This window comes from Stenella coeruleoalba (assembly GCF_951394435.1).
Source record: "Stenella coeruleoalba genome assembly, chromosome: 19".
NCBI lineage: Eukaryota > Metazoa > Chordata > Mammalia > Artiodactyla > Delphinidae > Stenella > Stenella coeruleoalba.
In genome coordinates, this window is record NC_137165.1 from 23,753,468 (window position 1) to 23,781,028 (window position 27,561).

General features: G+C 49.6%; 1 protein-coding gene and 1 pseudogene across 2 annotated transcripts; both read right to left on the minus strand.

The window, feature by feature from the left end:
• Positions 1–17,732: 17,732 nt before the first annotated feature.
• On the minus strand, positions 17,733–22,710 carry LOC307177992 (fibroblast growth factor 11-like; annotated as a pseudogene). The gene is made up of 5 exons (XR_013831798.1): positions 22,352–22,710; positions 20,582–20,692; positions 20,274–20,377; positions 19,454–19,652; positions 17,733–18,548 (listed from the first exon to the last, which is right to left on the minus strand). The product of XR_013831798.1 is annotated as a fibroblast growth factor 11-like (transcript).
• Positions 22,711–24,350: 1,640 nt separating this feature from the next.
• On the minus strand, positions 24,351–26,862 carry LOC307178129 (transmembrane protein 102-like). The gene is made up of 2 exons (XM_079905861.1): positions 26,089–26,862; positions 24,351–25,987 (listed from the first exon to the last, which is right to left on the minus strand). The coding sequence occupies exons 1-2, from the start codon at positions 26,300–26,302 to the stop codon at positions 24,669–24,671; spliced, it is 1,533 nt and encodes a 510-aa protein (XP_079761987.1). The 5' UTR covers positions 26,303–26,862; the 3' UTR covers positions 24,351–24,668.
• Positions 26,863–27,561: the final 699 nt, after the last annotated feature.

The window sequence follows — 27,561 nt, forward strand, 5'->3', positions numbered from 1 at the left end:
CTTATGGTCCAGTGGGTCACCCAGTCAAGAACCTGATTTCCTTACCTGTTTAGCCAAAACCGCCCACCTGCCAGGTGTTGCGAGCAGCTCCGTTATTGAATAAGCCCCCTTGCTGTGTGCACAGCAGACCAGAGATGCTAAACGGATGATGACTAAGATTATGAAAATGCCAGATACCAGTAATAGACCACAGGATATTGTAGGAAAAAAAAAAAAAACTCTGTTCAGTAATCATTGGCGAGTCATGCATTATTTAGAGTCTGCAAAGAGGCAATTTGTAACGTACAAAGTTTCAATAGAAACCAAAAGGGAATTATTGCTCCGTATTCTTAAGTCCAAACACTTTCTCCTCAGCCTGTGCATGGGAGTCTAAACGTTCTATTATAGATTAGGTGGCCCTTTAACATGAGCAGACAGACAAGGGCTAGGAACCAGGGGGTTGAGGTCATCAGGCAGCTCACTGGGAACTGGTTCTCTGGTCTCTTGGCCTGGCACACCTAGGCTACCCTGCTATGCCCAGAGCATGCTGCCACCTCCCTCCCCCACCCTTGGGTTTGGTAAGACACATTTTGGGGATGCCTGGAGTCGATGTACACAGAATTCAGAAGAAATATTTCAGGGAGCTAGATCTGTCATGTGTATATTTATGTGTTTTTTTAAATAAATTTATTTATTTATTTATTTTTGGCTGCATCGGGTCTTCGTTGCTGCACGCGGGCTTTCTCTAGTTGCAGCGAGCGGGGGTTACTCCTTGTTGCAATACATGGGCTTCTCATCACGGCGGCTTCTCTTGTTGCGGAGCACGGGCTCTAGGCACGTGGGCTTCAGTAGTTGTGGCACACGGGCTCTAGAGCTTGGGTTCTGTAGTTGTGACGCATGGGCTTAGCTGCTCCGCAGCATGTGGGAGCTTCCCGGACCAGGGATTGAACCTGTGTCCCCTGCATTGGCAGGTGGATTCTTAACCACTGTGCCACCAGGGAAATCCCTATGTGTTCTTTTTAGGATAGGAAAGAGTGTGGAAAAAACATGGGTTTCCCAGTCATGAGCATTTGGAATCAAATCTGGCTTTGTGACCTTGGCAAGTTAATTAATCTCTCTGAGCCTCAGTTTCCCTAATTTTTAAATGGGCTGTTAATGAGGGCTACTGTGAGGATACACACACACACACACACACACACACACACACACACACACACACATATATACACACTCTCTGTCTCTCTCCACTATATACATATTCACACATACAGTATATATAAAAATGTATATACATGAGTACGTCTAGGGATATGAATATGCATATATACATATGCATACTCATGTATACAAAATATATATTCACATATGTTTACATATATTTATACCCTCTATACACACACAGATGTATGTATACATATATACATAAATAAACATATGCATATGTATATACACACACATACATTTATACAAAATACATATATTTATGTATATACACACACACACACACACACACACACACACACACACACACGGCTTAGCCCAGTGCCTGATACCTGGTCAAAACTTGGAATGTATTAGTACCTTTTATGCAAATGTGATATCATTTAAGGTTCCGTGTGATCTGAAGAATAATAACTGTGTGTGGGGTCTCTGGAACCCCTCTTCCCCCTCAAAATCCTTTCACAGATGCTAAGTTCAGGTGCCAAATTGTCTTCCCAAATACCTTTTAACCTGGTACCAAGCTAGAAGAGTGACATCAGACAGCTGACAAAATACGCTCTTCTAAGCCAGAGAAAAGTTTCCCTGTTGGTCAGTCACCCTTATAGACCATGCGGGTAGACTTCCTATTTAAGAAGCAAAAGTAACAAACCAAACTGGTTGTTATCTAAACAAGAAGACAGATGACTGGGGGCGGGGGAAGGGATAAATTAGGAGACTGGGATTAACATATACACACCACTATATATAAAATATATAATCAATAAAGACCTACTGTACAGCACAGGGAACTCTACTCAATATTTTTTATAATCTATATGGGAAAAGAATTTGAAAAAGAATGGATGCATGTACGTATAACCGAATCACTTTGCTGTACACCTGAAACTAACACAACATTGTAAATCAACTATACTCCAGCATAAAATAAAAATTAAAAAACAAGAGAGGTGATTTATTACCTTTTACCCAAAGGACAGACTGTTAAAGGGAATATATAGGTGAGAATAACGGAAATAACAAGCAGTCTTTATTGAGTACTAGGTAAGTGTCAGGAGCTGTTTAAACTCATTGTGCTCTTACCACAACATGATGACTTAGGGGCACTTCTCATCCCTGTTCTTCAAAAGACAGAGTAGAAGTCAGAGAGGTTAAGTGACTGGGTCAAGTTCACACAACCAGGAAGTGACTTGAACCTGAACGTACAAGACCCCAGGTCTAGCTTAAAATCCCAGTGATATAATTTGTAAATTGGATGTCCTTCAGTAAGCCACTTGGCCACTCTGAGCCTCAGCTTCTCACGGTTAAGTGGTAGCCACAAGTCTTATTTCAAAGGATAGAGGTTAGCATTAAGCAAGATGATTTTTGTAGCAGCTTATCCAGTACCTGCCACAAGATATGTGCTCAGTAACGGTACCAGCCCCTTTTCCTCCCCTTCCCACAATGCTGGGATCTCAGTCCCCTGCCCAGCCTTGGCCTCTGGACCCAGAAAGACAACTCTATTTCCTATTGAAATATTTGTGTTTCTCAATTGTTTTGTTATTTTGGCTTCTGGGAATGTAGGCAACGCCTTTGGGCAATGCTTGTAGTGAGAGGCCAGACCCCTCTGTTCCAATTTCAATGAGTTCAATGTATAGGGGGAGGTGAGCCTTAGGGTTGGGAGCCCCAGGCATGAGAAAACAACTCCCCCGGCACCAGCTCTCTGATGAGGTCTTAATGCTTTGCTGGCAGGAAGAGGCAGCTTTAGGAGGACACAATCCTTACAATGTAATTTCACAGCCCTGGAGGTTCAGACAGGGCAGGAGAGGAAGTAACTGCCAATAGTTGGTGGCTCCATCTTCTTGCCTCAGCCTCTCCTAAGCACAGGACTCCAGCAAAGCTCTGATTTTACTCCTGAGGATACCTAGATCAGAGGATTGAGTCTCCATAGGTTTTTCCCAAAGCTATGACTGGGAAGAAGTAAGACCAGAATTCCTAATATTTCCCCCTCTCTTTTATATTTCCACTGCTGTGCTGGGCTGCCTTCTGCCCAGGCCAAAGACACTATGACCTTCTACCCTACCCTCCAGTTCAAACTAGCACCCCACCTCCAGAAGTTTCTCCTGGTTCTTAGTTTTTCCTTTCTAATTCCTTTGGGCTCCTTTGGAGATGATCTTGGGTAGGGGGTGAGCAGCTGGGTTTGTTCCGAATCTTGATTGGAACTGGAACCTCTATTGTTTCATCCCTTTCAGCTTTGACATCTCATATAACCATTCCACGAGACCTTAACATTCCAAATGTGTGTGTGCGCACACACACACACATGCACACACCCCAGGCCACTCCCCAGGCAGGGTCAGGGAGAGGTGTGTTAGGAAGAGCTGGTAGACCCAGTTTTTGCCCTTACTCTGTCGTGCACTCCTCCTTCTGGGATCACCAGACCTGCCTATGATTTTTGATCTTCCCGGGCTTTGATGTCCAGGTTTCTCTTTGATGCTATGAGATGCCCCAGTATCTTTCTGATACATTTCCTATTTTCTTAAGATACTCATTCATGCGTTTAACACATATTTATGGAGCTTCGACTATTCACCAAGCACTGTGCTAAGTGAAAAGTTGAACTGGCTTCTGTTTCTGTCACTTACAACCAAAAGTGTCTTAGCTAAGACACCCAGGTATTATTAAGTTTATTTTACAGGTATAAATGTGGGGAACAAGAGGGCATGAATGAGCCTAAACTAAGAGCCTTAGCCAAGAAGGGTAGATATAGAAAATATACCTTTGTCTGGGCTCTTTCCACTGCACTTCACTGCCTCGGGGAGATACTCTCTGCATTCTACTAAGATCGGAAGGTGAATGTGCATGGTGTGTTATCCCAAGAGGGAGGCACTAACAACCTCCTGGGTAAGGCTGAAGAATTTGATGACATTCTTAACTTTTAAGGCAGTACAACATGATAATTATAAAAATGAATTTGCCGACCAATAAATCTGGGTTCAAATTCTCACCTTGCTGGGCAGATGACCTTGATTAACTTACTGGGTCTCAGTATCCTTCTCTGTAAAATGCGGATAATTATAACTACCACCGTGTTTGTCATGAAGCTTCGCTGAGATAATAATGCATGTAAACACTGAATGCTGCAGGCCTGGCATAGGTTAGGCACTTGGTGAGTACCATTTGTTAAGATGATGATGATGATGTTGATGATGGTGATGACCTACAAAATTATTCATCTTGGCAGAAGCACTGTGGCCCTCAGGTGGTTAATATTAAGCAATTCTATTCAACAGGTTAGCCTGGTTAGTTTCCTAGCAGCTATATTTTAAGGCTGGTATTGGTGTGTGCTGTGGGGTCAGTGAGTCATTGGCCCTGGGTGTCTTTACGTTATCCAGGTAAGGTTGCCTTTGCTATTTTGTTCATGCTGAAGACCTTTGGGGAGCTCCAGCCAGGTATGTCATCGGGCCCTGGAGAGCATCTAGAGTGGCTTTGCATTGGAATTTGTACAAGGTGTTCTGCCACCCAGCTGAGTCAGAATTAGTGGTGTTCTAGATAAGGCAGAGACTCCACTCAGACTCTTAGAGTCTCATCAAAGCCTCTTTGCAAAAAGGTCACTGGTCTACTTTCATCCAACAGCAGAAGCTCCCAGCCCACTGGGTTCATTTTGGAAGCTGTGGTGGGCTTGTCTGCCATGCAGTTGCTATTAAAATCTCAGTAATGGGGGAAAGTCATCTTCCCATGTTCCTTGGTGCTCGCTTGGCACTGAGGATGGTAGTACGAGGAGAGAGTCCCCACCCGAGGAATGAAGCAAAGCCCAAGCCCTGGAGGTAAATCCCTAGCAGGTCCCAGGGCAGGCAAATCATTAAATGTCTGTAAGGGGGCTGTGAATTAGAACTGTCCCTCAGGCTGGACCACAATGCCACAAACTCTTCAAGGACAGCTACAAAGGGAATTTTTAAAGTCTCAAGGTTATTGTATAATTTTAGAAGTTTAAGATCATGTATAATAAAAATCATATATTATTTAAATGCCACTCTTTTTTTTCCCTATAAAGTATCTGGAGGAGGCAGAGAGAGAGAGAAGAGAGAGAGAAAGGGGCAAAGATAGAGACCAAAGCAGAGAGAGAGAGCTTTCAAATATCATTTAATGCCTAAATGTCATAGGCTTAAAAAATTCAACAAAATTCTCATGCATTCTTTCCCACAGGGGGCTACCCTTTAAACAAGGACCTTTAAAAAAAACCCAAGCAAACAAACAGCCCTGATGCTGATGACGTGTGTTCTTTTTCAGCATGGACATTCTGCTGTTGACAGGATGAATTTCATCAGCCCAAATGGTCAGTATTTGGGGTGGTAGATCTTAGGATCTAACAGATTTTTATGGACCACATCTGTCTGGGGTGATTGAGTTCCTGGTTCTTTCAAGATGGGATGATTTAAATAATTGTTCTTTACTGCGGTTGTAAAAATTCCATTCTGCCTTTCTAGCTGCGGTGATTTATTTGAAGACCCCAGGGGCAGGCAAGGTTGGAGCGCAGAGTAAGCTATAGGTAAATATACCAATTATATTGCAGGTATTACTTCCCCAAAGATTTCAAAAAATGCCTCAAAAAGCAGTGTTTCACAGTGGAAAGGGCATGGTTCTTGAAGTCTGAAGGCCTGGGCTCATGCCTTGGCAATATTAATAAGCTCCCAGAGGGAGCTATAGTGCGGCTACACAGAGAAGTCTTTCCAGGTAATTGCAGATGTTTTGCAAGGCTACTGGAGACAGCAACTCTCTTGAGAAAATAATTAATAAGAACTCTGTTTAAAGTCAGCACTTTGAACAATTGCACACTGAGAGACTGATAAATCTCTATAATTAATATTAAACATGTTGATACATGGAAGTGACCTTCCCAGCTCGGACCGGTGTGGAATGAGACCAGTTCGGTCAAGTTAAGCAGGTCCTGGGTGATACAGAATAGGGATCCAGGTAGGCTCTACACATAGAAATTCTTTTCCTAGCTAAGGGGTCCACTAACTGTTAGCGGGGAGGATTGGAAGTTGTGTCTGAATTTCGCTCTGTGTAGTATGATTACGAATCTTCTATTCTCAGTCCTTTGCCAGTCCTCAAATACAGCAGCCCTTTCAGGTATTAAGAGAAAAGTAGGCTCTGTAAATAGTTGTCTATACTCACTGTCTTCAATTCTTTTCTTCCATCCTCTCTTGAATCCGTTGTAATAAGGCTTGTCAAGGTCCCCAGGGACCAATGATGAAGCTAGTTGTCAGTTATTCTCCTTGAACTCTCAAAAGCATTTGACTCGGTTGATCACCCCTTCCTTCCTGAAATACTTCCTTTTTTTGGCTTCCAGGAGACCATAGTCTCCTGGTTTCCTATTGTTCCTCCTTCACCACCACCCCTCCCTTCCTTCTTAGTGTTCTTTCCTGGCTTCTGTTAACCTTCCTGACATTCTAACCATAGAGAATGCCGGGGATCAGTCAATGAACCTTACCTCCTCTTTGCCTACATCCAATCCTTGGTGATTGGATCCAATACGATGGTTTTAACAACCATCTCTAGGCTGATGCATAAGAAATCACCGTTTTATGGGTCCAAGGGGTTGAATATCAGTACCTTCATATAGTTAAACCTAATGACTCCCAAACATCATTGCCCATGAGCTCCAGGTACCTCCATCTACTTGTATATGGGGCTTGATATTTTCTCTGGGATGTCTAAGATGCAGTGCAAGCATAATATTCTTGCTTATTTCAGTTAATGACAAGTTCATTTTTCCAGTTGTTCAGCTAAAAATCCTTGAATCCTCTATTCCTCTGACAACCAACATCCAATCCATCTGCAAATCCTTTTGACTCTAACTTCAAAATATATCCAACCCTGACAACAGTTACCGTCCCCTCTACATGTTGGCTCATGGTATTATAATCTCTCATCTGGCTTATGGAATGCTTTCTAACTGGATCCTTGCTCTGTCCTTGCCCCATAAAGCAGCAAGGGAACTCCTGTTAAAACACAATTAAGATCATGCCAGTTCTTTGCTTAAAACCTCTGACTTACTCTGAGTTAAAGTCAAAGGTCTTGCAATGGCTTCCCAGTCTCTGTAGAGATCTGGTTGCTGTTTCTTCCCTAGGCTTAACACTGAACTTCTCCTCGCCCACTCCAGGCACACTGACTCCTTGTTGTTCTTCTAGACATGTTTCTGCCTCAGGACCTTTGCACTGACTAGTTTTTCCACCTGGAATTCTTCTCCCCTGGATAGCCTTATGGTTCAGGTTCAGTTTCTTATTGTTCTGCTTTGGAACACACTATTTCCACTACCTGCCACTATGTGCCAGTCCGTGTGCCAAGTGCTATGGATACAGCGATGGCAAAACTATAGCAGTTCTTACCCTGTGGAGCTTCTATTTAGTGTCTATGGGGGGACATATACTAACTGAATAATTGCGCAAAACTGCAGAAGCGGAGCTCAGATGAGTGCTGTAAGAGAGAGATACTCGTGCAATGAGAGCTTAATGGAAGGATCTGGGGAGGCTTCTCAGAGGAGGTGATACTTGAGCTGGGAATGATGGAGGGCCATGGTTCTCTCGGTGCGCTGATTAGTGCACACGTGGACCTGTGACTCTTGCTAGGTCAATGACTGTCACCAGGCCTCCATGCCCTGGGAGTTTTCTATCAGGCTGTGGGAGAAAGTGATCCCTTTTTTCCAGGTAGCTGAGCTATTGGCTGTGAGCCCAGAGCTGCTGGTGGTTACATCTCCATAGTTGGAAGGATCTTACCTGATGGAAGAAAGAATCAAGACCGCATTAGAAAAAACTTAGATGAGCTGGATGGAGAGTTCTGACAGTAGGGGAGGCTCCTGATCCGGTGTCCCCAAATCCAATTCTTTCCCTGGGTTATATGAGCCATTAAACTAGTTGGGCAGTTTTAGCAAGTTCAGTTTAGCGATTTGTCCCTTGGGATATGTGCATCCTGACCAATCTTCTTCCCTCCATAAGAGGAGCAGAAGGGTGCATCTCTGGGAGAAAGAGCTCAGCTTGACAAGACCCAGAGCCTCCTTCTCAGGTTCTCCCCTCCTCCCCAGCATCTGCAGTCTCTTCCTCACAAGAGCCGCATCAAAAGGGAGGAGGGTCATGGATCCTGGTGGATTTGAGGGCAGCCGTGACAATGATCATGGACAGAGCTGAACCAGGTGGGGCCTCAGCTGCTTTATCAAGTGTTCTCACCTTTTCTAAAAGTTAAGGTCTAGAGAAGAAAACTCTCTGAGCCCAAGATTAAATATTTATCATGAAATGCTTCCTTTCTCTTTCTTATCTCTTACAGTAGACGCTTCACAGTGTAAAATGTAAGAAGCCCTTAGGATAAAAAGTAAGCCTCTCTTTGTCTTCTCCAGTCATGAGTTCCTCTCCTTAGAGACAGCTTCTGGAGTATCCTTCCAGAGGAATTTTACACACAGACAAGGGAGTATGTAACTCTGAGTGCATATGGTTTCACACAAATGGTTTCCTGCTATGCATGCTGTTCTGTCTCTGGCTCTTAGTACTTACTGTATTTTTGGTTATTGTTTCATATAAGCGCACATAAAGTGGTCTCAGCCTTCTTATAAGTTCCAGAACATTCTATTGTGTAGAGGTATACGTGCTTAACCAGCTCCCACTTAAAGGATTGTTTCCAGTCTTTTGCCATTATCAAAGCTTTCCCGAGTGCTCAAAAGATGATACACACATCTTTGGGTCTATGGACAGGGTTCTCGGTAGAGTAAATTGGGTGATGTTTTCCCTTTAATTTTCATTTTGTCCTCCTCTGGATCTGAAGTGCACTCTCTCTCTTAGTCCAGAGAGGGGGTATAATTAGAAGAAGATCGTAGAATAAGTGATGAGCTAAGTCAGAATTAGAACTCAGATGCCGGGCCTCCTAATCCATCCAGCATTGCCTCTGTCCACCTCCACGTGGCCCCCTGGCTCACCAGAGAAGCAGGCAACAGCAGCTGAGCTGGGGAAGGTGCGGGAGTGGGGCTGGGGGAGGGAGGGTGATTATAGCCCAAGCTGTTGATAAGACAAAGCAACAAGGGAGGGCTCCATCCAGGGTGTTTAGGACCTGGGGAAGGAGAGGCTGAAGGTGCATGGCCCAGAAAATGAACTTAGGAGTGAAAACAAAAGGCAACTATCCATTTTCCCCTTTTTCCATTGTCACAGAACTTTTAGCTGGGCTTATGGCCACCCAGAATAAAAATTATTTTCCAGCCTCCCACTGGAGGCTGTAAAGTGATGTGTCATGTGATAGCCTCCAGGAACCCTTGTTAAAAGACAAGGTCTGCCCCCTCTTCTTCATCCTGCCCTGCTGCCGGGAGTGCAGGTGCCCTCACTCGAGGCTGTAGGACCAAGGCCATAACTTAGGGATGGAAAGAGGGTGCTGGAGTGAGCCTGGGTCCCTGGCAACCTTGTGGATCAGAGCTCTCTTATAGCCTGGACTTCAGGCCTCCAGACTTTCGCCTGAGAGATTAAAAACTAGGATGCAAAAGCTCGGAATGTTTTGGGTTTCTTTGTGCAGCTGAATTGAATCTTACCTGAAACTGAAGGCCATGGTTGAGTATGTTGAGTTCTTACGGTTCTGACAATGGATTTGTCCTGGGCTACCTGAGCTCCGTTTGCTAGATCACCTGTCAGCCTTGGTCAGGGGTGTAAATGGAACCATGATAGTGCTGGGGATGGGCCTGAGGAGTCAGGATACCTAGGTCCTCAGCTGGCTCTGCTGATGCCAGTACGTTTCATGACTTCATGCAAAGAATTCCCTTTCCCTGGGTCTCAGTTTCCTAATCTGGAAAATGAAACGTTTGAATCAGAAAACCTCTAAGGTCCTTTCCAACTGTGATGCTCATAGCTCTGGCTCAGATGGTTGACCTGGATCTCTCTCCCTTCCCAGCTCTGTCCTCTGAACTCCTCATGGCATTTCACTGGTCTCGCCCTTGGACCATGGTCAGGTTTTGCCTTGCATCTCTCTTCTCCTTGAAGTTCTCTGAGGTCAGGCCCTTGGGCTTCTTCCTGTCATACCCTTTTCTAGCTTCTAGAATAGTGCCTTGGGTATAAAGTGTATTCAGTACACCTTTGTCAAATAGATGATCTCACACAGACACAACTGGAATATGATCCCGGATCTTTCATGCCCTACTCCCCCGGCCCGCCCCCCAGCCCCAGCCCATGCTGGTTCCACTTTGACCCCGTGGAAGTTGGGAGGGAACAGCAGTCCACACCCACCTTCCCATGCTGGAGCTTTGCCTCCCTCAGAGCTGCACCCACACCGGTTTCCCTGCCCCAACTTGTTGCTAATTTTGGTCTCTGTGGCTTGGTCCTCCTCTGCCACACCTTCCTGTGACGTCCTCAGGCCCCCATCTCCCAGCCAGGGAGCGAAGGAAGGGAGATACCACTGAATGCCCTGGCGGGGGTGGGGAGGGGTTCTTTGCTAAGGTCTTCTACTTCTTTCCTTTCCAGTAGTTTATTCCTCCTCATTCTCATCCCTCCCAGTCAGGAGCTTTGTGAACATCATTCTCCTATCGCAGACACCAAAAAGAGAAGGAACAGAGTGGGTGAGCAACTTCCCCTGGGTTACACAGCGGGAAGGTCTCTGTGGACAATAAGTTTCTTGGTGGCCACCTTCAGCAGAAGATGACAGAAAAGGGTAAGGACCCCAGTCCTGTAATGTTCCCATCCATCTTTGCTCCGTGAATATCATAATCTCTCTCTGTGGCTGGGAAATGCCCACCTTGGTTTGGCAGTAGGGTTTGGATCTTTTTGGGCATCTGAACCTTCCTCCATGCCCCTTCCCCTCTCTTTCTTACTGCCCACAGCTCATCAGTCTCCACCACAGGGCAATTCCAGTCCCTGCCTCCTGGTCTCTGTTCTCCTCTGAACCGTGCTAGGGGCTGTCACCTACCCGGCGTGATACCATTACCCTGCACAGTTGGTAGTCTCACTATTCTCATTCTAGAGGTGAGGACACTGAAGTTCAGAGACGTCCAGTGACTTGTCCAAGGTGACACCCCGGGTAACGTGTAGGACTGGGCTCTGAAATCATGTCCTTAGCCCCCAAGCCCAGGGCTCTCTCCTTTGCAGCCTACATGGGGTGGGGGCAGCTGTGCTTTCTTCCACTCTCCTGGGGAGTGGCTTTATTGAGAAGAGCACAAGCTCCACAGTCGACATAAATGGAGCACTGACTCTGTACCAGGCTTGGCTTGAACTCCTTCAATCCTCACCACACCCTACGCAGTGGGTACCAGTACTCTCTTTGGTTTATAGCCAGGGAAACTGAGGCCCAGAGAGATGAGTGACTGATCCGAGTTAACATATCTAGTGGTTGACAGAAGTGTCAACTTGAACCCAGGACCAACAGCTTCAGTGCTTAAGAATGGTGCTGCCTTTCTGAAAGGAAAAGCACAGGTTTGAGAGAGCCATATAGGTCTGGGTTTGAAGCCCCGCTTTGCCACGTCTAGCTGGTGCCGTCTCTCTCATCTGGGCCCCTAGATATGCAACGGGGGTGCTGCCCTGCAGTGTTGGCTTGTGTGGACACAAGAGAGGCATCTAGAGATAGAGCTCATTATAAAGTTCTGGCCCTGGGCGCAGGGTAGAGGCTCAGTCAACCCGAGTTCCTTTCTTCTCTTTCTAGGCTTCAGCTAAGGTTCTCCGATCTCAGCCCACGAAGGAAGGATTTTAGATTACAGGAAAGAGGGTGTTCTACTGAAGTTGGAGCCGGCTTCTTCCTGGTCCCAGGCAGCTTGCCCTTTTCATCTTCCTGGACCTCGCTCCGAGGGGCTGTGGGAGAGACTGTGCCCTGTGTCTCCCTCTCTGTTTTACAGCCTGAAGTTTAATCTTCTCCCCTCCCTGCCCACCCTGGTGTCCCCTTTCCACCTCCCTAGTACACTGCCCGTGGGTTTCTACCATGGAAAGGCCCTACTGCCTGAACTCTTATCTGCTTCCTGTGGTTAATATTGGGGCAGGTTCTTTGAATGGGAACATCTGTCTGAGTCACTGTGCCCTCCGCAGCTCCCACTGACTCAGCATTGGGCTCCCCTTCCTGTCCCCATCCCCCCTTCCCACAGGTGAGCTTCTCCCTGCTCCACTCTGACCACCGGCTCCTCCTTTACCAGCCGCTCAGAGCCTCTGAGAGAGGGCAGGGCTCAATTTCAAGGCTCCACTCCTTTTGAGCACCTGCTCTGAACCAGGCCCTGTGCTAAGCATTTTCTGTGCATTACCTTATTTGACTCTCAAAACATCACTGTGCGGTCACGGTTAGTTACTAACTGTTTCCTCTTGGAGGCTCAGGGAGGTTAAGGAGGTTAATTTACCCCAAATCGCAGAGCTAGGCAGAGCCATGACTCAAACCCATGTCTGGTGGACTCCAGATCCCAGGTTCTTAAACACACTGTCCTGTGCGATATTTGGTCCTGAAGCAGAGGGAAAGACAGACAAGAGTCCTTCTTGCTGGGAGAATTTGAATACCCCATCACACACTCAACTTTGGGGGAAAATTTGGCTCCTGGGCACCCACTTAGAAGTCAAAAGTTGCCCTGGGATTTCCCAGAGACCAAAGAAGGCCACCATGTGTGGGAGGGAGGAAGTGTGAATTTCCAGGGGCTGGAGGGGTTCTCAGTGCTTGGAGTCCAGTGGTGTTGGGCAGTCCAGTGGTGTTTTCCTGTAATCTAAGATCCTTCCTTCGTGGAGGAGTGGTTCTCATCTCCTTGGAGGTCTGGGTTACTTGGACTGGGCTGTTCATTCCCTAGCAGACCTTCACAGAGGGCCCTGTGTGTACTCACACTCTACCACCAAGGCTCTCTGGGTAGTAAAAGAGGCAGAAGTGGCAACAAGTATTGGCATGGCTGGTGACAAGGGCTATGGTGGAAGCAGGCAAAGAAGGAAGGCTTTGAGGAAGGCTCTGAAGAAGGGCAAGGACCCACTCTTCCCAAGGTCTCGTGTAGAGTGATGGAAGGTCAGAGAGTGCTGGGTTCAAATCCAGGCTCTGACGCTTCTGACCTAGGGGATCTCCAGCAGATTTTCTCTGAGCTTCAGTTTTGCCATCATGAAATGGGGATAATCCTGTCTACTTCACTGGAGTGTAGTGCCTGGTAAATAAGGGGAGGTTGTTTTTTTTTTTTTTGATTGATTGATTTTGGGCTGCGTTGGGTCTTCATTGCTGCATGCGAGTGGGGGCTACACTTCGTTGTGTTGCATGGGCTTATTGTGGTGGCTTCTCTTGTTGCAGAGCATGGGCTCCAGGCGCATGGGCTTCAGTAGTTGCAGCACGTGGGCTCAGCAGTTTTGGCTCGCAGGCTCTAGAGCGTAGGCTCAGTAGTTGTGGTGCACGGGCTTAGTTACTCCACAGCATGTGGGATCTTCCCGGACCAGGGCTCGAACCCGTGTCCCCTACACTGGCAGATGGATTCTTAACCACTGTGCCACCAGGGGACTCCAATAAGGTGGGTTTTAAAGCCCTGAGAGGTATCAGATACTACTCTCTGTTTCCATTCCCACCTTGTCCTGTCATCAAAAAATACTTGCAGGAACAATCTTCCCAGCAGCCATGGTTGCTGTCAAAGTCAATGGCTTGATCCTCAAGTTAGACAGTAACTCTGAGCTCTACTCTTTTGGCCTGATCACAATCTCTTTTAGATAAGAGATTGAGGTGAATTGGGGGTCACTCCCATACCTCTTCTTAAAAACAAAGCAAAAGAAAACAAAACAAGCAAACAAAAAAAAACCCAAAACTAAAAATGGTGTTACAATGTCAATTGATGGGGAATTGGAAACTTTAACTCACAAAGATGCTACTTACCCCTCAAAACTGGGAGGCTTTACAGGCTGGGTTAAGAACACAGATTCGAGACCCAGACTATCTAGGTTTGCTTCTTGGCTCCATGATGTTCAAACTGAATGAACTTGGACACTTTTCTTATAATGCCCAGTATCCTTGCATCGGGCCTTACCTTCCTCAGCTGAGAATGGGGATCCTAAGAGTACTACTAGGGTCTTCCTCCTGGAGAACATGTGAGGCCAATATAAGATAGCATGTGTCAGGAGCTAAGCACAGATCCTGGATTATAGGAAGCTCTCAGAAAACATTAGCCGGTCTGTTACTGCTTGGAAACTGCGGTTTAGCCTTAGAGAGTCGCAGTGCTGGCTGGGACTCTGGGGTTATCTAGATGCATGGTTTTCACCTGGGGGGCTCCAGGGTGTGTGGACGTGCCCCAGGAGCCCCTCGTCAGATTCCAGAGAGGAGTAGGCAGGCCCACCTATCCTCTGCCTCTGCCCCTGCCCCCATCTGTTTCATAGCTTGGGGTTCCCCGTAAAAGTTGTTTGGATAAAAGTGTGTGTGTGTGTTGACAGGGTTGGGGGTGGGTGGTTCTATTGGTTTTTTTTAGAAGTTTGAAATCTACAGATTTGTGTCAGTGATTTCCAGCTCCCTCTACCCCATGAGGACCTTTGACTATCTTTTCATCATAAACCCCATGGTTTGAAGAGTTTGGTCTACCTCCAAACTACATGTATTTAGCAATGACGTGTAAGATTTTTAGCTCTGGTTAAAGTATTTTGGGAAGACCTTTGGCAACACTTACAATTAGGAATCGTCATTGTCTATTTCAGAGTCTGAGAAGAGACTGGGGCCCTAGGCCTGGGACTTGGGTCCCCTCCACTCCTTTTCCTACAGGGGACCACGTCTTCTGAGCACCTTCTATGAGCATCATCTTATTTAACTTTCACAAGCATCCTTTGCTCCGATCTTCATTTTAGACTGAGAGAACAGAGCATGGAGGCATGGGCGGGGGTTTTTGTTGGTGGTATGTATCACTGCCCAGTATCACTCATTTGATAAATGGTTTTCAAAGTCCCAGCCCACTGAAGCTTTATTTATTTTCTGCATGAAAACTAGAGGCTTGTAGGATCTGTCCACTTTTTTCCAAATCGTCCCAACTCTTCTAAACATTTCACTGTTATTTGGAATTCATTAATTGGTTCCCTATGTTAGCAGAGCTATGCGGGAAGGTACAGATGAGAGAACTGTGTTAAGCCACAAGTGGTCTGTGTTTGATTTCATTACTTGCGTCTCCTCCACGATTCCACGCTACAATTTATTCACACATACACATGAGCATACTCCAAGGAATACATTCTCAGAAACAAGGTCCGCAGCAGAACCCCAGACATATACACTCCACAACACGTCTGTTCTTTGAGGCATAAACATGGAAGCGGATGCACACACAGAGACGGTCAGATACTCGGACTCTTATATGTATCCAGATACAAAGAACCATAGCTACACAGCATGCACACACATACACGTACACCCTAATTGAAATGAGTTCTCTCTGAAGCCCGTTTGACCAGATGTCTTTGGAAGGAAGAAGGGATATAGGATTTACAAAAAGGAAAATTGCAACGATAACAGGGTAAACTTACATGCTCACTAAACTGGCAAAAAAAAAAAAAGTTGGAGGGGAGTTGAATAATGACATCCAATGCTGAGGACTACTTTTTATAAAACAAGCGTCTTTATACATTGCCACTAACAAAGAAATGGTCGCTTTTTTGGGAAACATCTTTCTTATCGCTCCAGTAGTCAGATGTGTTTATACTCTCTTTTGCTGTAATTCCACTTCTAGGAAGTTAATCTAAAGAAAAACATCAACAAGAAGAAAATTTGACTTATAGAAAAGTAGCCACAACATAGTTACTTAGGAAATAGTGGTAGCCAGATAAATATCTACAATTAAATCCCGTTATCTCAGTTTGAGGCAATCTGTTCCAGCCACATCACAATGACAATTATGAAGAATAGGGAACATCACAGAAAATATTTATGATAAAGTCAGTGAAAAAGAAGAGCACAAAACTGGGAGTTCACTGTGGATGGGATGAGATGAAGATTTGTCTACAAAGAGCTAAACAATGGAAAGTGAGAAACGAACAGTTCTTTGAGAGAGATATGACTATTATTGATTTGGTTTTTTGTTTGTTTACTTTAATGTTGTTATAATAAAGATTTCTGTTCCCAAAGCTATCTGTAATATAAAAAACCCAATGTAAGCCAGCCTGACAACTGCAGTAAAGATTTAACCCACTCGCGGATAATGGACCCTTAGCAACTCCTATGTTCGAGGGGCTGTATACACAGACATGTGCATCTCTAAGAATGCCATGTGTACATTGGACTTGGTCAGCCTCCCAGCCTCAACCTACAAGAGTCTTAAATGACAAGCTAAGAATTGTCCATGGTGCTTCACAGGCCTAAGGCTCACCTCTGTTATTCTTCCAAGCCCTAAACTTGAATATTTTCAGGTGATCTATTTAATACAAATATCTGACCTTGCAGCTCTTGATCCTTGGAGATAAGACTCCAGTTGGTGAAAAAAGTTATTCAGTAGGGCCAGAGACCAAGTAAGGTCTAGGCTTTCCATGAACTAGCTCTGTGACCTTTGACCGAACTTGTTAGCATTCACTGAAAACTGACCGCTTTGGGTGCTGTGGTGGATGCCCTACACCAGAGGTCCTCAACCTTCAGGAGCGCCAGAATCACCTGGAGGGGGTTTCTTGTTGATACAGAGGTTACTGGGCCTCACACCCTGTGATAAGACTCAGTAGGACTGGAGTGGGGCCCAGGAATTTGCATTTTATCAAGCTGCCAAGTGACATTGAAGCTGCTGACCCAGTATGGAGGGCCACTTGCTCTACATAGATTTTGCTCAAAATAACCTTGCAAATGAAGGGTCTTAAATAGCACTCCCATGAACTAAGAGGATAGAGAACTTGAGTGACTTAATCTTCTTAGTAATAAGATTACCTGCTCTTTCAAGAACTGAAATATGGAATTGATGAGACAATCCAGATACTAGTCATTTGCTCTGATGTGAATACGAACACACACGCACGCACACACACATACACACACACACATCTTCCCCTCTATATGGAGACCCACTGCCAGCCTGCCTTCTTTTTCAATATGAACTATCTCCAGGGGTCAGTTTCCTGTTTGTTTTTTGTTTTGTTTTTCAGTCAATGAGAATGAACTGACTTAGTTGGTCAACTTAGAAACTTAGATGGTCAACTTAGAAACATGCATGGTTTCTGCTGTCACCAGGGATCCTCAGCAAAGTGACAGCATGCACTGCTAGTGACTCTGCAGATGACCCAGGCTTTGTGGTCTCAGGTTTATCAGTGTATCCACTGTGCTGCCTGGGTGAGCTGGGTGCTGGGGGCATGCAGAAGAGCTACTGCTTTGCAGCTGTGTGCCAGCAGTCCATCTCTGTGCATCTCAGCTGTAGTATGAGGAAAATAACACTGACCTTCATCAGGTAGTGGTGAGGGTTCAATGAGCTGGTCGTGTAAAGAGCACAGACTGGTACCCAACAGAGATTTTCCTGGGACTTGATTGAAATGGCTCCAAACTTCACATAAAAGAGTAAAAGGGTGAAAATAGCCAGAACACTTCTGGTTGAAACACAAAAAAACAACAAAAAAAAGAGAGGGGAGCCTTTCTTAACCAGATACCATGGCTCATTACGGTCAATGCAGTGATAAAGTAGGTGACCAATAAAAAGAAAGTCCATAAACAGAACCACGTATGTATGATGTTATGGTATGTGATATGGCTTGTACGTCACATCAATTCAAAAATTAGGCCTGGAAAAATGGCAGTCCATATGGAAGAGAAGATTAAATTGGATGCTTACGTTACACCATATGCAAAAATCAACTGCAGATGGTTAAATGTTAAAAATACGCCCCTGGGGCTTCCCTGGTGGCACAGTGGTTGAGAGTCTGCCTGCTAATGCAGGGGACACGGGTTCGATCCCTGGTCTGGGAGGATCCCACGTGCCGCGGAGCAACTAGGCCCGTGAGCCACAACTACTGAGCCTGCGCGTCTGGAGCCTGTGCTCCGCAACAAGAGAGGCTGCGACAGTGAGAGGCCCACGCACTGCGGTGAAGATGGTCCCCGCTTGCCTCAACTAGAGAAAGCCCTCACACAGAAACGAAGACCCAACACAGCCAAAATAAATAAATTAATTAATAAACTCCTACCCCCAACATCTTCTTAAAAAAAAAATACGCCCCTGAAAATTTTAATAGAAAACTTTAATAGAAATATCTTTTGAACTTTGGGGAAGGGAAAGATTTCTTAAACAAGATACAAAAATGTTGACTCTAAAAGAAAAGAACGATACATTTTCTGTATTACAATTAAGAGTTTTCTTTCTTAAAAAGACAACTTGAAAATAAGCTACAGGTACTTCCCTGGTGGTTCAGTGGTTAAGACTCCACGCTCCCAGTGCAGCAGGCCTGGGTTCGATCCCTGGTCAGGGAACTAGATCCTGCATGCTGCAACTAAGACCGGCACAGCCAAATAAAGAAAGAAAGAAAAAAAAAAGAAAGAAAATAAGCTACAAATCGTAGACTATATGGCAATCCACATCTTAACAAAGGATTATATAAGAATGTATCAAGAGCTCCTTGATATCTGTGAGAGACTCTATTCTTGTTTAAAATGATTCAGAATGTATTGCCCTACATCACTGGCTTTGTGCTTGGCCATGTAACTTCCTTGAGCCAACAGAATGTGAGCAGATAGGACATGTGTCATAGCTTAGCAGAAGCTTTAAAAGCATTGCAAGTTTATTTTTCCTGGATCCTCTGCCAGGAGAATGACATATCCTAAACAAGAGCTGTTCCTTTAGCCTGAGCCCAGGAGTGGGAAGACATGGGGCAAGGACCTGACCCACAGGTTGGAACAGAGATGCAACTGACCTGCAGACTTGAGAGCAAAAAGGAATGTTTCTTGTTATAAGCCACCGATTTGGGGAATGAGTTGGGGGGGTTGTTATGGTAGTGAAAGCTGACCAATATGGAAACTAGTACCTAGCGGTGGGGTGCTGTGCTACCCAAAGAATAAAATGTGTGGTTTTGGCTTTGGGGCTGAGTGGCAGGCAGGGAAGTAACTACTATAGGGGGCTGGAAAACCAGCAAGCTATGTAATGTAATAGTTAAACATTTGGAAAAACTGTCACATGTGATCATTCGGAAGGGCTCCCTTCCCCTACACTGCTCCGCTGGGAACCCACAGAAGGAGAGCTTCCCAAACCTCCAAAGGCCAAAGCCTTCCTGGATTGATCTGTCATAGCATGTGTCCTCTTAAAACACTTACAGCCCCTTAGCTGTGTGTCACTAAATGTCCATGTCAAGGTCAATACCGTCCCATGTGGTCCACCTCTTCCCTGGGGGTCCATACTCACCCTCCAGGAGCTTGGGCACAAAGTGGGTGGCTGCCTTGGTCTTCTTGACTCGATTTCCCTTCATGACTCGGCCCTCCTTGTCCAGGCCCATGTACCAGGCCCGGCCAGAACGACGCTGGCGATAGAGAGCAGAGGCGTACAGGACATAGTAATTCTCAAAGACGCACTCCTTAAAGCGTCACTCAGCTGTGAAATGTGGCTGAGGAGACAAAGACCCAGAAAGGCACACACAGACAGAAAGACAAAAGGACACATCACTGAACAGAAGGGAGCCCTGGGAAGAACAAGGCAGGATATAATCCATATGTTTGAGACTGCCAGAGCCAACTTCTGAGTCCACACAGGAACTGGAGAAAGGGAGGATGAGGAAGAGTCTGGTGGCCCCCCGAGGGCCGGGAACTAGACTTCTGGGGGCCTGGGATAAGAAGATAACTTCTCTCTGCTCTACTCCCAACCTCTCACCATCCAGGGCACCTGGAGGGAATTTCTGCTTGGAGGAGTTCCTGAATCCTTCCCCAGCATCCTGAATGACTCTGGGGAAGTGAGTAATAATGAGGTCTAGAGGAGGTTGGAGGAGACACAGGGGTCCTAAAAGGTTGAAAGAGTTGGACATTCAAAGAGCCTGGGGGTATTTAGGAGGCTATTGGAGGAGAAGGGATTGGAGGGAGGCTACAGGAGGTGCTTGGGAGCGGGCAGTGAGGACAGGGTGTCGGCAAGAGCTGGAGGGAGAGGAATCCCTGAGTTGCAAAATATCTGTAGCTGGGAAGGTTGTAGCTAGGGGAGTCCCCTGACTCCAGGCCACTCTGCCCCCTTGTCTCACCGAGCTGTAGAGCAGCCCCTCAGCATTCATGGCCACGTAGTGACCCAGCTTGGCACTCTGGATGGTGACTACACAGAGCCCCACAGGGATCAGGTTGAAGTGGGCTGGGGGTGGAGAGAAGGGGTATCGGTACCCCAAGCCTCCAATCCCCATCTGAGCCCCCCCTCAATTATGGTCCTAGTTCTACTTCTTCCTTTGCGGGGTCAAAGAGCCAGACTGAAAACAACAGAACCTGAAGCCACAATAGGACGGTCATCTCCTATGCCTGCGCTCCCCCTTCCCACCCAGTAGCTGGATTCCCCTCTCACTGAAAGAGCTGGTGTCCTCTGGGGTGCCCTGGATGCTCCCATCGGGATTCGCCTGGAGGTAAAAACCCTGGCGGCAGAACAGTTTGGTGACAATGCCTTTGAGCTGAGGCTCTGGAGAGAGAGACATTCATCTTGGAACATGACATCTCTGTTCCCAGAAACATTGCTACACTTGGCGGGATCAGAGGAGAGAAAGAAAGGAGGATGGAGGGAAGGAAGAGGGTCCCAGGGCCCCAGCTCCCTGACCCTCTAAGCAAGCTCTCTCCCACCTCTCTTTGACTCCAGAGGATGCTGGGGTGTGGGTCCCTTCTGCTTCCTCTAACCAGCTTTCAGTTTAATTGATTGAAATTTATTTAAAGGCTTAATTCCTACTCTACAGCTCAACCAGAATGGGGGGAGGGGAGAAGAAGGAAGAGGAAAGGGAGAGATATATGGAAACGCAGAGGACAGAGGGAGACAGGCAGAGCTGCTGAAAGGGCAGTGTGTTTGCGAATGTGGGGGGCATTAAGGTGACCCCAGGGTAGGGTCGCACCCTCAGGAGTGGGGGTGGGACTGGACCTGACGCTGACTCAGCACCTGCTGCTGCAGCTGCCGCTCGCTTCGCGCGGGCCTCGCCTTGGCCCACCGCCAGCCTGTCTGACACTGACCCATCTGTCTGTCTGTCTGTCTGTCTGCTGGCTCGCGGGGGCCCAGCCCTCCCTGAGGCTCAGCCTCTCCCCTTCAGCCAGGTAACCCGCCTGGGATGGGGGATATTCGTAACTAAACCAAGGAAATGGGGGAGGGGGCCAGGGAGCTGGTGAGGCAGGCTGACTCACGTGGGGCTGGGTCCCACACAAAGGGTGGGCTGCTGACCTACCACTGCGGAGGGCCGGCGGCGGGGGGAGGAGGACGCCAGCGGCGGGGTGGGAGGGTCTCCCCCTAGGGGAGCTGAGAGCGGACGGGAGCGAGGCCAGAGGGACTTCCCGCCTGTCGCACCGGGACGGGGACCACAGGCTAACCTTCACAACTCTCTTTGCCTGGCGCTTGCGGCCGAGTTCCCGGTACCCCCTCGTAGGTGGTACGACCGCCAGTCTCCGTGCGGGTATCCAGCCGTGTAGTGTGTCTGAGTTCCTCGCGGCAGAGGGTCTCCTGAGCCCGTGGGGCCCGATTTCTGAGCCGCGTAGGCGGTCATTGGGGAGTGCCCAGCTCCCTTCTTGAAGTGCACGTCACGGGAGGAGGGCGCACAGAGGGGCGGACTCGCGAGGTAGCTGCAAGGACACCCGGGGGAGAGCTGGGGAGATTGGTACCGAGCCAGGCAAGCTCGGCGAGGAAGAACGGAGCCAAGGCTCGGAGGAGCGGGAGAACCGGGGCGGGGGCGGGGCTTCCGGAGCCGCAGAAACCCTCGCGGTAACCCAGGCTTCCGGAACCCCCAGGCCCCTCCGCTCGGCATTTAAAGAATATCTCATTGAGAGAGAGGGCACGTAGTCAGAGGATGGTGGGGGTGGGGACTCCTGTGTTGGGAGGGGGGGGCGAGCGGGAGCTTCCAGGCTTCGGGGCACCAGGCTTAGCCCCTCAAGCCTTCCCCTTGCCCTCAAAAGCGAGGAGACTCGGGGTTATGGACGCGAGACAACGGAAACTGAGGCATCGTCTGGCCGAGGGTTTGTGGTCCAGGCCCACCCCCTTTCACTTTCGGGCAGTCCCCGTCAGTCGGGCCCCACTCTTCCAAGTCCCTGGCCTCAACCTCCCAGGCAGAGAGACCCCCGGCCCGGAGACCCCACCCCAGCCACTCACCCGGGCAGCGGTCCGGTCGCGCGCGCCGACCCCCCCGCACAGTCGCACCTTGGACAGCAGGATGAGGAGCTGCTTCTGGCAAAGGGACTTGGTGCCGCGGGGACACACGCGCCGCTGCGCCGACACGGGCCGGCTGCCCCCGGGCTCGTGGACTTCCCGCTTCTGCCGGATCAGGCTGCTGGCCAGTGCCGCCATGGCGCCCCGGGAGGAGACACCCCAAAACCGGCAGGCTCCCGGAGCGCGCTGGGCCACCCCGGAGAAGCCCGCTAGCTCACCAGGACATGCTCTTGACTCTGCGGTCCGACTCGCCGCCTCACCCACGGGACCTGAGGATAAGCCCTAGACGACCCCCACCCCAGGCACCAGCTCCCACCCTTGGGCCTCTTGCTAGCTTCGCCAGACCCAGCAGCCTATGTACCTGTCAGTTGACCCCACCCTCGACCTTTGCCCCCCACAGAAAACTCCCCCTTCTCTGATCTCCAGTGTCCCTGTCCCCCACTAACACTATCCCAAAGCCAAGACCCTCAAAGTTTCCAGGATGTGGTTCCAATATCCCCAGGCACCTTTCCACCCTATTTCCGGGCCGTGCACTCCTGCCAAAGCCACTCTTGTAATTTTAAGGGTGTGGGTCCTTAGCTTTGGGGATATTAGCTCACCCCACCCCTGCTGGGGTGCTGCCAGTGTCTAGGAAGAACCCAACCTTGGTGTCTTTTCTTTTGCCACCCTCTAATTGAAGAATCCCCCACTTTTTTCACTGAAATCCCCAAAAAAGTATGCCTTGAAATATCCAGACTGTCGCCAATCAGCAAGAAGAGGTTCCCAGACCCTGTCTCTGGACGATACCGCTTTTTACCAAGTCACCCCCATTTCTAGTGGCACAGCATTCCAGCTGCTGAGCCCCTTTCCTCACCTTGTTACCATCCACTCCTTTTGAAGTCACCTCCAAATCCGCCCTTCCTAGTGGTTACACCAGGTGGTTGTCTGGAGGGCCCTGTGTCACCTCGGAATAAGGAGCATAGGTTTTTGGCTTTTTTCTTTTTTTCTGGCAGCCCCTAATTTCCTCGGGGACAGCTGGTGCTGTTTAGATCCCACGCCCTCCAATCCAACCAGCCCCCCGAGAGAGGAGTGCACCCACGTTGTCACGGGTCCCCAAATGTGAACAGACCCGCTATAAGTCAGAGCGCATCAGAGCTTTCTGCGACAGGGCTTCCTTGTCCTCCCTGGGACTGCCTATAGCGCCCCCTCTTCCTTCCCCGACGCCCCTCAACCTGTCCTCTCTTGTCGATCCGGGGACGGCTGGCGCTGGCTCCGGTTCCAGGCTCCTCCCTCCCTGTACCCCACAAGCGGAGCTTCCCCCCACGCCCGGCTAGACGTCCCGGACCCCAGGAAGGAGTGAGAGTGTCTCCGCAGAGAGCCCTGGTCTGGCGAAGTGAGCACTGGGCCTGGCGGCTGGACCAAGCGGAGCGGCGGCAGCGGCGGCAGCGGTAGCGGCTGTGGGAAGCTGAGGCGGCGGCAGCGACAGCGGCTTCCCCTCCCCCGAGAGCCGGTCCGGGGGCGGGGCAGGAGGCGGAGACGCCGGGAAAGAGGGGGAGGTGAAGCTGGGCGGGCGGAACCCCGGGGTTCCTTGGAGGCAGGGAGTGGCGACGGTCTTAGAGACAGGCGGAGCCGAGGCAAAGCCGCATGTCTCGCATGTCTCCGGGTTCAGAGGAGGAGGGACAAGGAGGCGACTTCACTGAATGGAACTCTGGATGGGGGGAGAGGTTGGGCTTAGATAGATGGAATGGCGGATGCCCCGAGAATGGAGAAAGGGACCCTACTGCCCGGGATGGAGGACAGAACTGGATGAGGAAGGTGGGGGGAATAACTGAAGAGATAGCGGTGGTGGTGAGGTCTAGCCTGGGGTGAAATCCGGCCTCCTTAATGTCTCTGCTTTTGTGTGAGACAAATTGGTCAGTCCCTGGTCTCCATACCTTTCTCCTTTACACGTTCTTTCAGCAAATATATTACCCCCATCCCTATTGACTCCTAAGAGAAAAGACCATAAGAACAGGCGGGAGATGGATGCCAGAGGCTGCACCGGAGTGGGAGGGGTGCTGGCCACAGATTTGGAAAGTGGAGAGGCCAGAATGGAACGACCTGTGCCAGGGATGGGGCGGGAGGAGGGTGGGAGGAAGCGGAGGAACCGACGAGGAGGCCTTCTAGAACGGGCTCTTCAGGCCCAAAGGGCTCAGCCTGTCTCCCAGGTGAGGGGAGAGCAGTCCCCTCCACAACCCGCTGGCCAACAGACGCACATTCCAGGTTAGTAGGAACAGCGCCTTTAATGGGCCCCGCCTCCCACGCCGGCTAAGCCGCCCCCCTTGCGTGCAGCCTTGGCCTCTTCCACAGCGGCGCGCAGGGCGCGGGCAGGGTCCCTGCGAAGCAGGGCCAACGCCCCGAGCAGCGAAGCGGAGCCGTACCCCGCACGGAGCTTCTGGCCACTCAGAAAATAGTGGGGCAGCGTCCCGGCCTCGAGCACCCGGCCCAGCTCATCCAGCAGCCCGAGGCAGCAGGCGCCCGCGTTCTCGGCTCGCGCCAGAGAGGGCGCGGGCAGCCGCTCACACGCCCCGTAGAGCAACGTCCGCAGGAGGTAGGGCGCCGCGACCCTAGTCCTGGCCACCAGAGGGCGCAGCAGCGCCTGAGCCGCCGCGTGCGCTTGCAGCAGGGGAACGGATATGCGCGTCTTGAGCGCCAGCTCTTGGCGGGCGAAGCAGAGCTGCCAGCCGGAGGCGTCCGGCCGCTCTGTGCCGCCGCCGCCGCCGGGCACCAGGTAGAAGGAAGACGACTCCGAGGCCAGCGGGCCGGCCCACGAGTGGCTCCGAGGCCCCTGGGGCCAGCCGGCCACAGACACCACGGGGATCAAGTCGAAAAGCAGGAGGCGGCGCGGGGGCCCGGTCGTACCCAGGAGGATGGTGGTGAGCCCCGCGTGGCGGGCTGCGTGGACCAAGCGCGGGGCACCCGGAACCGGAAACGGGGACTCAGTGACCGCAGCCAGCGAAACAGAGAACCAGGCAGCCACCTGGGCGGGGCACAATGTGGGCCATGCCTCCGGAGCCGCCAACGGCTGTGGCACTGGGCTAACGTCGGTTGCTTTGGTGACGTCACCATTCGTTTTTTTCAGTGGTGAGGGAAAGCCAACGTCGGTTACGTCTTGTTGAGGCAACTCTGGCACTGAAACATTACTAGGTGAGTTTTCCAAAGACTCGTGTGCCTCAGGCTCAGTGACATGTAGCTGGTCCACGGAGATTTGCGGATCCTTGGGAGTTTCTTTGCTTTGGGCTGGGTGGATCGAATCACGTCCTCCTGGGAGTGGGAGTCCTAGGCAATCCTGCCATACCTCCCGGACCGAGGTTCCGCGTACCTGCTCTGGGAGGAAGAGCCATGTGTAACACGATCCCACGTCCGGTTGCAGCTCCTGCCCAGTGCCATCTAGCGAAAGCACGGGCACCAGGAGTGTGAAGCCGGCGTCGTAGTGAGGTCCCTGAGCGTAGGGACCTAGAGGCGCAGGCCCCAGATCCAGGGAGCCCTCGCGAATCCCGCAACGAAGCAGCAGGAGCTCTGCCTGAGGAGGAAAGCGAGGGTCCCGGCGGTGAACGAGACCTAAGGAAAGAGAAGGGATCGTAAAGTCGTGATCCAGAGCCGGGGCGGGGTGAGGCGGAGCTGAGAGCTGCAAGTTCCCGAAGGCTGGGAGGGTTACTTAGCAAGCAAAGAGAAAACAAAGTCCTTGGCCTGGAGGAGATCTGGTCCTGGCTTGGGACCTTCACTCCAGCTCGCCTGCACACCCAGCTCCTGGATCAGCTGGGTTAGTTCTTGCAGCTGCGCCCCAGAGCAGAAGTCGATGTCCGTGAGCGGCCGGGCTGGGGCTGGGGGCGGTGGGCCCCACCAGGGAGCACTCCCCCAGACCGCGGAAGCCATATGGCTCTGTCGTTTGGGGGCTAGGAAATACACAAACGGGAGGAAGCCCAGACGGGCCTTACCTTTTGCTGCGGAAAACTGACCCCCGTTCTTGGCTCTTCCAGAGACCAAGAGGGTTCCCAAGACACGGTCCGCCAATGGGTCTGCAGACGAAGGGCCCTAAATTTAGTCTTGAAAGAGAACAAATAAATACCTCCTCCGTCCTTGCCCTTTTCTCATATGCTGGTCCCCGCCCCCATGGAACGGTTCACCTGACTCAGCAGGTAGAAAGTAGCTGTTTGGCCCCTCCTAAGGAATGCAATAGCCTCCTTCGCTGCCCCTTGTCTACGTCCCCTTACCTCTTTTTCAGAAGAGGCTAGTGGTTTGCAGCTTCCCTCTTAGGGTTAGCTAAAAAGGCTGGGAAGAGAATGGATAGGAAGATTCAACAGGTAACTTCTTCCTGCTGCCTGTAAGGCCACGCCCTTAAATTATAACCACGCCCCTTTCTGGAGACTGTGGGGGTGGTTCCGGACCAGCCCGGCCTCCAGTCAGAGTTCAGTCACTCCTTTCGCTGGGCAGAGATCTCGTGGCTATCCTGGGAGTTGTAGTTTGTCTTCAAAGCTACCAGGGCGTTGGGGCCACGCCCCCACATCCTTTCCTGTTCCGTTGAAGTAGTGCCTGATGGAAGTTGTAGTTTCTATGGAGGTAAGCTATTCTGTGTCTTTATGATAAACTATTCTGTGTCTTTATGATAAACTATTCTGTGTCTTTACAAGGCCAGGTAAAGCGCACAAACACTCCTTGGGGTTAGAACAGAGGCCTAATAGGATGGATCTGAATAGCAAACAATAATGAGGGACATACACTAGGGAATGCAGAGAAATAGGGGACTCTACATCTCACTTGGGAGTAGAGGAGCCCTGGTCATTTAAATCTAGAAGGGTTCTTGCATGCAATTATAACTTCAGTTTAGAGATGAGACTGCAAGCCTAGAAAGGTTGCACATGACTTGTCCAAGTTCAGAGCTCAGCCAGAGAGCTGTTGGAAATGGGCTCTCCAGCTGGGACGTATCTCCTTGGAATCGGTGGTGGTAACGTTAGACAGGAACACACCGATAGCGTGCATGTAGTGACACAGGGATGGACATCTGACTCAGGGAAGGGACATATTAGTGTTGCCCACCTCAGACACACAAGTGGTGTCAGGGAAAACACTTTGGAATCTCGCAGTTTATGTGTGTATACAGAAGAGTTATCAGGACTGAAAATCAAGTCCAGAGG

Excerpts from the sequence above, each read along its gene's own strand:
- LOC307178129 (XM_079905861.1), bottom strand. The coding sequence starts at position 26,302 with ATGGCTTCCGCGGTCTGGGGGAGTGCTCCCTGGTGGGGCCCACCGCCC. Across the intron at positions 25,988-26,088 it reads CTTTGTTTTCTCTTTGCTTG|GTCTCGTTCACCGCCGGGAC; the intron begins CTAAGTAACCCT and ends CTCTTTCCTTAG.